Source organism: Dromiciops gliroides, chromosome 2 (assembly GCF_019393635.1).
Source record: "Dromiciops gliroides isolate mDroGli1 chromosome 2, mDroGli1.pri, whole genome shotgun sequence".
In the NCBI taxonomy this organism is placed as follows: Eukaryota; Metazoa; Chordata; class Mammalia; order Microbiotheria; family Microbiotheriidae; genus Dromiciops; species Dromiciops gliroides.
Genome location: NC_057862.1, coordinates 125,860,938 through 125,874,986, shown reverse-complemented (window position 1 = coordinate 125,874,986; position 14,049 = coordinate 125,860,938). Strand labels below are relative to the sequence as shown.

Sequence of the window (14,049 nt, the reverse complement as noted above, 5' to 3'; positions counted from 1 at the left end):
ATATCTCTGTGACTTTGTACATGGTTGAACCCACATGCCCCAAATGCTTTCCCTCTTCACCTCTGCCTCTTCAAATTCCTAATTTTCTTTAAGATTAATTTCAAGTGCCATCTTCTTCATAAAGCCTCTTTAACTTTCATCAGAGGAAGTAAAAGGAATAAACATTTATGTAGGATCTAATATGTGCCAAGCACTGTGCTAAATGTTTTACAACTATCATCTCATTTAATCCTAAAAACATCCCTGTGAGGTGGATACTGTTACCATCCTAATTTTACAGTTGAGGAAACAGAAATAAATAGAGGTTAAGTAACCTGCCCAGGGTCACACAACTAGTACATGTCTGACCCCAAATTTGAACTCACATCTTCTTGACTCTGGGCCCAGTGCCCACTGTGCTATCTAGCTGCTAGGGTATTGCCTCCCTAACTAGTATTACTTTTGTGTAATATTTCATAGATTATAAATTTCTACTTCCCTTCACAACAGGCATCTTGCCTGCTATTTCACCTTCTTGGCATTGTTTTTTTATTCAGCACAAACTCTTAATCACCTTTTATCTAGGGTTATCACTCACCATTATTGTAATTTCCTTATAACATAGGGATGTGCTCGAGCCAACTCCCTCGAGCCAATTATTAAATTTTCAGTGTAAGCATTTTATACCTGAGAAATCTAAGATGCTTACAAATCACAACTTGGTTCATTTTTTGATTGTTTAGACTTAAGAAAATCTTGGAAAAATATTCATAATGGAGATTAAACTTAAAAAATTGTCATGTGTGTATATATATGTATATATGTGTATGTGTATATAGATAGATAGTGTGTGTGCATATGTGTGTTTTTTTCTTTCAGAAAGCTGGTTGTTAAACATTTATCAGCATACCCTAGTTTATAAGTCAAAATGACTAAAAACAAAGAGTAGCCACCACTCAGTTCTAGACATTAGTCTCTCAGTCCAGAGATGAATCAAAATGAAAGACTTGTAGAAAGAAAAGCTAGCTAGAAGTACCCATTCTATACCAGAAATATTTATCCCCTTTTTATAGTTAGAAAACTTTCAATTCAATGTGGATTGTATTTTAATGGCACTAGGGACTATGCAGATGTCAAAACAATAAGGCATTGTCCCTTGCCAGGGGATAAGCTTTGATCTAAACCAGAAAGACATTGGAAACAAATGGTAAGGAGATAGGCAATATAAGTAAAATATGAGTCATTAAATTTTTTTTTCCCCAGAATATACAGCAGTTTTCCTACTTCATGGCAAGCCATCTGCAGGAAGTGGGGGGTGTCTATGAGGTCAAGGAAGAGTCTTCTATGAAAGTTTTAAGAGGAGGATTTTAAAAAAGAGAGGAAAATAGTGAGATCACCCCTGGAGTTATACAGGCTGAGATTGTGCTAAGTTATCAAATGATATTACAGAAAAAGTCAGGCCCCATTTTTCTTAAATACCTCACTCACCCCTATAGGGGAGTTCCATAATTGCCTATAACAATTCTTCTAGTTTTATAGCCAATCTCCCCAGCAGTAGGTTCTATGGGGTAGTAATTACAGTTCAGATGGCACCAGTATTCTAAATCCTGATTTTCTGTAGATTTCTAACCTTCACCAGTAAAAATTGAAGTATTCAATTAGATAACAATTTCCTGAAACCTAAGACATGATATTTCACCTCAAGATCATTTGCAGCAGAACAATGTCTAACCTCTTTGTTAGTGACAAGTTCATAAGTAGGCTGATAATGACTTTTCAACAAAAAGTCTTTCTTTTTTATAGTGGCCCCAGTGCTATCTTGTGCAATTTCCATGAACTTTTATTATCTGAGTTTTCGACCATTTGTTAAATGGAAATTCAATAAATATTTATTAAGCACCTAATATTTACAAGGTAGTATGCTGGAGAGATAAAAACAATCTTTCTTGCTTTCAAGAAACTTAGATTTTATCCATTATGGGAATAAATTAAAACACATGCGCAAGTAATTAAATATAAAATTATTTAAGAGGTGAGTAGGGGAAGAGTGTCTAATATTTGAGGGAATGGGGTAGGAGCAGGTGTTGGGAAGGACCTTATTTAGGAGCTGTGCTTTGAAGGAAGCTAGGGGATTCTAGAGGAAGCAGGTGAGATATGAAAGATCACCAAAGGCAACAGAATCAGGGGATTCTAGGAAAGCTAGTATGTCAGACTGCAAGGGAGATCATGTGAAAAGGAGTAATTAAACTAAGCCTGGAAACATAGGTGGGGATCAGATTGTATTAATGTTAGGCTGAGGACTTGTTTTTTTTTTTTTTTTCCTTAGTGGAAATAATGGGATGTTTTGATCGAGTATGTGTTTTAGAAATATCTATTTGGCACTTGTGTAGAGAAAGAGACCGAAGGCAAGAAAAACACTGACTGAGTATCCATACAGCTCTCAGACAAAGGGGAATTTTGTTTGAGAATGAGGGAAGGGATAGAGGATGAGTGATTAACCATGGAAGAAATCAATGAGAATGTGATGAATAGTCATCACTTAACTTGATTTCTGTCCTAGGCCCACCTTGATCTCCTGGAAAAAAGTGTCAACCGTAGAAAAGTCTACTTTCAACGCCACGTACACTCTGCCAGACTTTGGGAGGAAACCATGTCCACTGGTGACCATCACAGCAATGCCTGATCTAATAGCAGTGACCACCTGCAGCAGTTCCGTGAGTATATCAAGAGTTCCTCCCCGCCCCACATCCCCTCTACTTTTTTGTCTTCCTGTTATTCTTTGTCTACTACTTCTTTGGTTTTGCTAATGCTTCTATCACTTGAGGATTCCATGTCTAGTCTTTTTAGATTTGAGATGCCTTATAAGTGAAGACCTTGTCTAACCAATGGAATGTTTAAAATCCCCCTATATACTGTGAGTTTATAATAGAAAGATAAACCCTCAAGTATGCAATTAGTCATTGAACATATGAATTTAAAGTTCACATTCACTAAGTTATTGTCCTAGATTTAACTCCTGTCAATCTATCTGAAATGTGCTTTTTGATGACTTTTTCTTTATATGTCATGTTCTACCACAACCTCTCCTGATTGAACGTTGGACAAAATAGGCACACACGCACACACACATACTCACAAATAGGACCTCAATTACAGAGACTACGTCTGACAATATATACACTATTCTGTCCATATATGCCCTCCCCTCCTTCGCTATGTAGGAGAAGGTACATTTCATTCTCTCTTCTATAAGACTTTATTTTTCCCCATTAACCAGAATTCACCATATTTTTAATGATATTTTCATTGATCTTGATATTTTTATTATTTATATTGGTCTCTTGGTTCATTGGATTTTACTCTTCATCAATTCACATAAAATTTTCCACTTTTCTCCAAATTCCACATATTAATCATCAAGAAAAAGCAGAAATGAGTATCAAAAATTCATAAAAGTAAGCACAATCACACATTTCACAAAGGAGGATTCTGATGGGAATAAAATTAAAGAAAGAAAACCATATACATAGCTGATTTCCTATTACTATGGTCAAAGTTGAATTGGAGATGAGAGAGGATACATCTTTCTCTTTTTACACAGGGTTTTTACACTGTGTGGAAGGAGACCTGTTTCCTATTTGATTGCTTCCAATCAAAGTCTTACCAGAACTTTCTGTTCTTTAGAGATCTGTTTGGCAACATGGATACTTTTTCAATTTGGGGGAGCCAGGTATAGAGAAGAAGAAAAAAGAGCCACATATAGATGCATTCAGGATTGCAGAAAGCTAACCTAAAATTGGCTTTGAGCACATATGTATTTGACCTATAATTGGTTAAGGTTTGAAAATTACTGCTGGTATTATTCCAGGCTCTGTGATAGATAGGGCCACAGAAACAGGATGAGAAATACCAAGAGGTTTCTGTGTAGGGAGGGGGAAGTCTGAGAAAAAACAGTTAATTTATCCCCTAAAGACACAGCCTTACCTGATGAGGTGCTAACTGTGTTCAGGTGACTCATTGGTGATATGAAATGTAATTTCTCACACCTCATCAGCATTTGACAATGGATGCTTAACAACCTGGCTAATCAACAACGGATTATACCATCTGAATTAATGAGGCACTAAAATGCTCTAATGAATAATGAGGGAATTTTCAAAAATTCTCTTATGTGTTTTATCCATTTAAGAACAATTTGTGCCCTAGTCACAGTTCCCTCTGCTTGGCAGATGAGTGGGGCTGGGAGCTAAAGAATGGAATCATGGCAAGGCTGCCTTCCGTGAACAATTATTTACCTAAGCAGGTTGTACTGCACAAATCGGGCTCTGTAGCAATAAATTCAAAGGAAAGGGGTAGGAAGGCCCTCAATCAGTCAACATGCAAGCATTTATAAAATGCTTACTGTGTGCCAAGGGTTGGGGATATAAAGAAAGGCAAAAAACTCCCTAACTACAAGGAATTTAACTTCTAACGCAGGAGACAACATGTTAACATCTAGGTACATAGAAGATACATACAAAATAGAATGAAAGTGATTTGAAAGAGGAAGTCACTAGAAATTGGAGGTGGGAGGTAGGAGAGACCTCCTTCAGAAGGAGGGCTTTGAGCTGAATTTTGAAAGATGCCAGAATACTAGGAAGCAGAGGTAAAGGTTGAGAGCATTTCAGATACTGAGGAGAGCTAGGGTAAAGACACAGAATGTGGAAATAGAGTGACTTGTTCTAGGACATTTGAGTAAACCAGTGTAGCGTACATGGAAGGAAGTCAAGTAAAAAAAGACTGGAAGGGTAAGAGGGGGCCAGGTTGTAAAAGTGCTTTAAATGTTGAATTGTTGTTTGTTGTGTTGTTCATTCAATTCAGTCATCCTACTTTTTGTGATGCCATTTGGGACTTTCTTAGCATAGATATATTGGAGTGGTTTGCCATTTCCTTTTCCAGTTCATTTTACTTATGAGGAAACTGAGGCAAACAGGGTTAAATTGTCTTTCCTTCTCCAAGAGGACCAAAATGACATCACTATATTGGAGTCAAGGTACAGTGTATTCTACTGTGGTTGATCAGAGTAATGTGAGTTCAGAAAGCTCTACCACAGGTGGGCACAAATAATCCCAAATGAAGAACTGAAGCAAACAGGGTTAATTGACTTGCCCAGGGTCACACAGCTAGTAAATATCTGAGGCTGTATTTGAACTCAAGTCTTTTTGACTTCAGGCTCAAAACTCTATTCATTGAGTCACCTACCTTCCCTTTAAAAAACAAGTAGAGGATAGGGAGTCACTGGACCTCATTGAGAAGAAGGCTCATATGATCTGATCTACACTTTAGAAAAATCATCTTGCAGGAAATGAGGTTCACTTGTCAATGGTCTAGGCTGACCCAGTCTAGTATAGAACAATTGATTGTGAAGACTCTGCTACTGTGTGAATTTGGGCAAGTCTCACTTTCTTCTCTTTTATATAATTGGTCACTAAGATATTCTAATATTTGATTTTACTTATGAGTTTTTTTTACTGTTTCTACTATATTTTTGTTTTTTTGAGGTTTTTCCCTTTTGTTCTGATTCTTCTTTCACAATGTGACTAATGCAGAAATAGTTTAATGTGATTGTACACATATAACCTATATCAGATTGCTTTCTGTCTTGGGGAGGGAGAAAGGGAGGGAAGGAGCAAAATCTGATACTCCAAATCTTATAAAAACAAATATTTTAAACTATCTTTACATGTAACTTGAAAGTAATAAAATACTTTAAAGACTGGAAAAAAAAAGTTATTGAATAAAACATTTTTATTTAAAGAGGATAGATTTAAGGGATCTTGCTTTTGATACTCTGGCAGACAGATGATTTCATTAGCATGGCTACTCTTTCCATTAATATAATCACAACTCTTTTGTTCCTTTGCATCTTATGTCAACTCCTCTCTGTCTTTCCATTAAAACCATCAGAAAAGATCCACTTTTGTGTTTTTACTATCCTGATGGTGACAATGTAGCATTCAATCTATCCATCTCTTATCTCTCATTTTCATGAAATGGTGAGTGTTTTCTGAGCATAAAGATGAAGATAGGCAGTTCACTGATATAGAGAACTCGCAGGGGATAAAACTCCCTTGACCAATGCAGGCCACCATTTTCTTTGTGACCTAGATTCTTAGAGAGTTGTCTAGAACATTGAGGACTTCAGTGATTTGCACAGAATCATATAGCCAAAATCTATCAGAAGTGAGAGAAATTATTATTTCTCTCTTGTGTTAATAACTAGTTATTGAATCAGGACCAAGATTTTTCCTTTTTCTACTTTCTCATCCAGAAATCAACCAGTGTTTGAAATCTTTGTCAAAGATTTACCCGGACAGGATGTCTAAGATCTAATCAAATTCAGTAAAAGAAATACTACATTTAGGTAAAAGGGTAGATTCTGCTCATTGTGTTTATTCAGATAGGTCTGGGAGAATGTGGATTCTCCCTTTTGTTAGACAGGTGATAAAGAAATTGAAATGTCTCTTTGAACAAGACTTGGGTGATCCAAGTCATGTACCTCAAGACCGTTATTGAAATAGAACCTACCTCTCATGATATTCATTCATTAATTGTTAACCAATCAGAGTTGATTGCCATTCTCAGGAACACCTGTTCTTCCAAGGATATATAAAGTGAGAGTCCACCCATGACCCATGACCCATGATGGGTCTTTGGCATTCACAAGTGCCAATGACCTCTTTTATTAATAACATGTTAGCCTTATTAATAAAATGATTACCTTAAACAGAAACTATGTCTCTCAAACTTTTTCAACATCACAGAAATGAGATTTGAACCCAGATCTTTTAGGCCAAGGATCAGTTATCTTGGTGCCTCTCAGAGCATACTAATGTTTTTAATTATTTCTTTTAGATTATTTCTATTGACTGATCCATCCTTGGGAATGTGTTACAGCTTCCTTGTACCCAACATACATCTTCCCATTATTCTTTGGATCTTTTAAAAAAATTCTTCTGAGATCGTGTTCCAGGGATCACAGCCAAAATAACATCCTGGGAAAATAATGCTATTCAAAGGACACAGTGAACACCGCTACACTTTTTTTTGTTGGGGGGGTACAGGGGAGTGATTAATAAATATTGAAGTGGCCAATTATTTTATGAAGCTATTGCAAAACAAGGTTTTCAAGAAATGTTTACAAAACCTTTCATAAGTCCTTATATCAATCGAGAATTATATTTGCTGCCTCTGTAATTCTACTTTTATTATGAAGAGAGTTAGTGTATCATCTTGTTTATCCTGAGTGTATAAAGCTCTCCCCTCTTTGCACTACAGTAAGTAGGCCTATAGAGATTACTCATGGAATTTTGTTACCTTATTTACATAGTACATCAGCATTGAAGTGTGTGCTTGTGTGTGCAGGGCCCAGGTTCAGAAATGTAAGGAGAGTTCCACCAAGTTGTATTAGTTGAATCAAAAATCTCTGGTCTGCATTGCATATGCAGCTAATAATCATTCATCACAAGAAGGGTTAGGCCCCAGAGGACATAAAAAGAGAGCAGATTGCTCAGGTAGAGGGTACTGCAGAAAAGACTCAGGGAGGAGAGATAACCTGGAGTGCTTTCTTGAGAGTAGACTCTCTCCTGGCCTTTCCCCTGTATTTTAAATATTTAGGCCTTTCCCACTCTCTGAGGCAGACCTTGGGAAAAATCCAGGGTCTCAGGACAAAAGTCACATTTCTCTCCAGCCAGTATCCTCTTTTCTCCAAACCTAAGTGGCCCAGAGATTACAAGTAGGGGTGGGCCAAACTAATAACCTTTTAGTATTTACAAATACTTGTAGAATATCAATCTATATTAACACTGCTTTCCAAAAAATGTTATTCTGTTATTTCATTCATGTATGTGTTCTCTGCTTCCCAAACTGTTAGATAGGAAGCATTTTGAGGTTGGGGACAGCGTTTTCTGTCTTTTCCATTTCCTCAGGATGCTTCCCATTGATTTCTGAAGTGTATCTATATGTGTTTTTATTGTACATTCTTCTGACTCTCTGTGACCCCATTTGGGGTTTTCTTGGCAAAGATACTGGAGTGGTTTGCCATTTCCTTCTCCAGTGCATTTTACAGATGAGGAATGAGGCAAACAGGGTTAAGTGACTTGCCCAGGGTCATATAGCTAGTAAGTATCTAAGGCCAGATTTGAACTCAAAAAGACAAGTCTTCCTGATTCCCAGTCTAGTGCTCTATCTACTGTACCACCTAGTTGTCCCATGTGCCTATATGTAGTATCTTAATACTCTTGGCAAGTCACTTAACATATCAGTGTCCCATTCAACTCTTTGAGACTGTAAGTTACAGGTGAAGGTGCCAACCTGCATTGTTAGAGGGAGTTAATAAAACTCCCTCTAACTCCTATGTAGCTCCTTTGACATATAGGAGCTACATATAGTCCATATAGTCACTATTAAGATCCTGTATATAGGTACTTATTAAGCACGCGTGATTGTTATAGGCACTCTTTTTTTTTATCCATCTAGGATGTTTCTAGCTTGGAAAGATTTCTATTTTCTGGTGCTAAAGGTCACTAAATATTTTTTAGATGGAATAATGGAATGGAGACTGGACCTATAATTTCATTTTTATAGAGTGAGAAAATTCCCTCTAGCAATGCAGGTTGGCACTTTCTCTTGTAATCTTCAGTTTTAAAGAGTTGACCAAAAAAAAAAAAAAGAGTTGGCAGGGACACTGAGCTGTTAAATGACTTGCCCAGAGTCATACCTCTTCTGTATATAAGAGACAGGATATGGATCCAAGTTTTCCTTACTTTGAGGACTGCTTTCTATCCTCTACACTGTTATGTCTCTCATGTAGGGTAAAACAGATGAAAATTGTTCTTATCTGGGTAGTTAATCCCAATCTCCAATAGGTGGACTTGGGGTCTAGGTGGGGTAATGTTGCAAGTAGACACTGGAGGGAAGCTGAGAGTGACAGGAATGAGCAGCTACTATTTCAGGTAACTAAATTGTAAGATCCTTGAGAACAGAGACTATCTTTTGCCTTGTTTTGTATCCCCAGGGCTTAACACAGGCCTGGCACAGGGTATGTGCTTAATCAGTGTTTATTGATTGATTAATAGATTTTAGCTTGAGGGTCTTACTTAGGGAAAAGGCCTGTTTCTTGTTCATCTTAGCAAAACACAGAGCAGATATAGAGGCAATAGTTATCATAACATGGAAAAAGCCAAAGAAGGTGGTGCCCTCAAGGGAAAAAAAATTAATTAAATAAAAAATTAGGTGGAAAGAATTTCAGATCATTTAGGGAACACCCATTCAGATATCTTCTAAAGAGAAGACCTCATTTGGGGATAGGATGGCTGTACTTTCCTTATGCCCTCAAGTCACACCATATCAATGTGACCATATTTTCAGTTGCTATATAGTAGTAATAGGACTCAGTAAAATCTGACTTTACCTACTACATATTTGTGCTCTGTTTATAAAGCAAAAGGAAAGCAGAACAATTGCAACAGAAATACCACCTACTACCAAAAACCAATCAACCAAGCCTGTAAAGCAGAAATAAAACCCTTAACTCCCTCTGAATCACTGAATGGTATGTATTGATTGGGGAAGGGGAAAAGCAGAGGAGCAGAGAGCTCAAAACTTTCCTCCCTCCAGGCTCTCCTCTGGGTCAGTTTAAATGGTCTCTCATGTGCTTACCTCTTCCCAGAGACTGCTTTAGCCCCAATTTGGGGTTATACTTGGCTGAGTTGGGTTGTATTTCTGTTGTGTTCTTCAGTGCCTAACATTTATCCTTTAGATGGAATTATTTGGCTGCTCTATGGTTTTCCACCCATTTTGGATTATTGTTTCAGTCTTATTATAGAAACTCAATAAGACTGCAGCTAAAGAGCTAGAAACCTCAGGGGAATTGGACTCCCATGGTTTGGCCCCTGCTTCTTTAGCCAGCTCCCACATGCTTTTCCCTGGAATGAAGTTTCAGGCCCAGAGTCCTGACCCTAGGGAATAGTAAATATAATTTATTGATGACTTTCCCCTATTTCAAGGATTCAGGAGTCTCACAGAGATTTTTATTTTAATTTGATTTACTTTTAAAAAGCATTAAAAAAAGATGTTTTTCTGGAAATATGTAGGGCCACCTTATCAGCACATATATATTCAGTTTTATTTTCCAGCTAGATTTGTCCTCTCTGTACTTTAGAATTTTTACTATTTGTAAAACCTGAGTCTATGTCTTAAGTTTTTTTATCAACCATAGGAGACTTATCCATTCAGTGTAGGGGAAGGTTAACAATATAGCTCACATTGAGGTCTAAGAGATGAAATGTTAGAAATTCACAGAATTGTCTGAGCTGTAAGGGATCTTAAAATCAACCAACCAACAAGAAATTATTAAGCACCTGCTCTGTTCCAAGAATGGAAATAAAAATAAAAAATAAATCAGTTCCTGACCTCCAGGAGCTTATAGTCTATTTAGGGTAAACACCATTCGCTTATATTGGTATATCATATATACAATAAGTATAATTTTTTTGGAGGGGAAAGGCAAACTATTAGTATCTGGGAAGGGGGAATTAAAAATAAAATCTTCATGTATAATATGGTGTTAAAATGTATGTAAAGCCTGGGAACATAATTTCTGAGTAATTAATAATCAATTTATTAATTATTCTAGCTGATAGTCAACAAATTGATGTTCAGTGGTTTCTCTTAGTAACCAAAGACAAAACCAGGGAGATCCCTGAATGCTTAAATATCATTGGAAAAGGAGGTGCTACTGACAGGTAAAAAATCAGTCCTTATTGATGAATAATTAATGAGGGGGTAGACTAAGTCTTCAGCTACTCTTGCTGAGAACATGACTTGATCATTCAATTCAGTTGTCTCCAGAAATCTGGACAAGGTAATGCATTTTTATCCAGACTACTCTGCTTGGTTTTCTCCTTCATGAACTGGGTCACCTTAGACTACAATGGTGGGGGCAGGGGGTGGTTACAAGGGCATAGACTTACTTCCTAAGGGCAAGAATGAACCTAGATTAGATTCCATTCATAAGGTTTTCTAGTTGGGTGGGGTCTTGCCCAAGTTGGTAGAGCATGTACTTAAGAGTATTTGGGCAATCTCATCTATAAACAATGTCTTTCAGAGACTGACTGACTTATTTATAGGGATTGGTCCCTGAATGAGGAAAGAGAAAAAAACACACATCTTGATCCTAATTTAATAATTGATTATTAATATGATAAAAAACAATCACTTCTCTCAATGTTTAAATTGAACTTTGAAGTATCTTGGGTAGGAGGGAGTGTATTCCAAGCATGGGAGACTTAAAGAGCACAAGCACGGAACTGAGACATGGGATGCTATGTTTGAGGACCAGTAAAAGGACTGGCCTGATTGCACCTTGTGTGTGAAGGAGGGTAATATGTAACAGGAATGGTTGAAGCAAGACAGTGACAAGTTCTAAATGACAAGCAGAGGAGCTTCTCTTTGATGTTAGAGGTAATAGATTCACCAGAATTTATTGAGTAGGGGAGTCACATGATCATACCTGCACAGAAAAAAAAAAACAAACAAAAAACTTTGGCAGCTATTTGTGTGGAGAAACTGGAGGTTGGGGGGAAAATAAGGAAGTTTTTGGAAGAGGCTAGTCAAGAGGGAATGATAGTATGAATTAGGTGTTGACCACATTGTGTGAAGAGAGCCCCTCATTTTCCAGATGAGGAAAATGAGACTTTAGCAATGAAAGTTGCTTAAGTTCACATAACTATTTTGTGATAGCCCTAGGACTAGAACCTGGATCTTTTGATTCTGAATCCAGAGCTCTTTCCATTATACCAGAGGACTGATGCCCCTTGCTGTCTTCTTTAGTAGGATAGAGGAGGCTTTGTTGTTGAAAGTTTTTTGGGAAGAAATGAGTATCTAGGAAGAAATTGAAATTAGTTAGAAGGAGGGCATAAGTGAGAGACTAAAGCAATGAAGAGGAATAGAACTCAGAATACCATGAGATTCTAAGAGTCCTGGTGAAAACACAGAAGAATTCACTGACTATAGTCAGGATGCAGGCAAAAGGGTGGAACAAGGTTGTTTAGGTGGAAGGCCCAAAAAGGGACATTCAGCACAGACATCACACATCAGGGATGCTTTTTGGGGGGGCTCTTCATGAGATTATTCTTGTCATTCTTTTGATGAATGGAGTCCTAGTATGGTTACATTTATCTCAGTTAAATCTATTAAGATGCAAGATGTTAATAAGCAGATTGAGTTTAGCAGGTCCCTTGAATATACAAGTTCCTGTAACCCTTTAGGAGGTTTTATTTTATTTTAACCCTCTTATTCCCTTTAAAGATAGGGAAGAGAAGGAAAAAGAGTAATGATGAGTTCATGAGCCACCCTTTTGAATAAGGGTTCAGAGATACCTTCCACAGTATCTCCTGGTCATTGGGCCAGTCATGGCAACCTCTGTTTTTTGTAGTAACAAACCTTTCTTTGGTAGGATTCTCCATGTCTCATAGAACGGTGGTCCCATTGTGCTCTGCTATTCCCCAGGTCCTTGCAATAGAATGTATTGTTATTGGATTTGGGCCATCCTTATGTACTTCTTTTTCTTCATGTGTACTTATAGTCAACTCCTTCCTTTAATTGGATTTTTATATTTTAAGAAGATTTCAGACATCCTTCTTTCCTCTAAAACAGTTGTTAAGGTATTCTGAGGAAGCTTAGTCAAAAGAAGGCTGTGTTAGATATCAGAGGATCAGAGATTTAGATTGGAAGTGATATGAGGGGTCATCAGCTCCAACCCCATCATTTTATAGATGAGGAAACTGAGGCCCAGAGAAGATAAATGGGTTGCTCAGAATAACATAGACACTAAGCATCTGAAGCTGGATTTGAACTAATCTATTTTTTAAATTATTTATTTATTTAGAATTTTCCCCACCTTATATGTAAAAACAAATTATAACATCAATTTTTTAAAACTTTGTGTTCCATACAAAAATATTTATAGCTGCTCTTTTTGTGGTGGTAAGGAATTGGAAATTGAGGGGATGCCCATCAATTGGGGAATGGTTGAATAAGTTGTGGTATATGAATGTAATAGAATACTATTGTGCTGTAAGAAATGATGAGCAGGCAGGTTTCAGAGAAACCTGGAAGGACTTACATGAACAAATGTTGAGTGAGATTAGCAGAACCAGGAGAACTTTGTATACAGTATCAGTAACATCGTGTGTTGATCACCTGTGATAGACTTGACTCTTCTCAGAAATACAATGGTCCAAGATAGTTCCAAAGGACTAATGATGGAAAATGCTCTCCAAATTCAGAAATAAAGGACTGTGGAATCTGGATACATATTGAACCATACTATTTCTACTTTTTTTGTTTTTGTTTTTTGAGGTTTTTCCCTTTTGCTCTGATTCTTCGTTCACAGCATGACTAATGCAGAAATACGTTTAATGTGATTGTACATATATAACCTATATCAGATTGCTTGCTGTCTTGGGGACAGTGGAGGGAGGGAGAAAAATTAAAAACTAGAAATCTTATCAAAACAAAAGTTGAAAACTATCTTTACATGACACTAGAAAATAATAAAAACTTTTATGATGAAAAAAACAACAACTTTGTGCTCCAAATTCTCATTCTTTGTCCCCATTTCCCCCTTGAGAACTCAAGCAATTCAATATGTTATACATATGCAGTCATGCAAAATGTAGCAGAAAATAAAACTTTATGAAAAGGAACTAACAAAAACAACCACATAATATACTTCCATCAGTATTCAGGTACAATCAGTTCTTTCTCTGTAGATGGATTTCATTTTTCAAAAGTCCTACCGAGTTGTCTCTGATCATTGCATTGCTAAAAATAACTAAGTCATTTTCAGCAGATCATCTTACAATATTGCTGTTATTTTGTATACAGTACATTTCACTTTGCATTAGCTCATGTAAGTCTTTCCAGGTTTTGCTGATAGCATCCTGCTCATTTATGTTTTTTTTTTAAATAGTGAACTACATTTATATAGTACTTTAAAGAGAGATTTCCTTACAAAACACCCATGAG

The 14,049-nt window shown here is 36.9% G+C and overlaps 1 protein-coding gene across 1 annotated transcript in view; it reads left to right on the top strand.

Moving 5' to 3' along the window:
- AGBL1 (AGBL carboxypeptidase 1) overlaps positions 1 to 14,049 on the top strand; it is a 922,430-nt gene that overhangs the window by 231,190 nt on the left and 677,191 nt on the right. Inside the window, 4 exon segments of the mRNA XM_043981214.1 lie at positions 2,540 to 2,602; positions 2,605 to 2,626; positions 2,629 to 2,658; positions 2,661 to 2,693. Coding sequence (XP_043837149.1) covers positions 2,540 to 2,602; positions 2,605 to 2,626; positions 2,629 to 2,658; positions 2,661 to 2,693 — 148 coding nt within the window.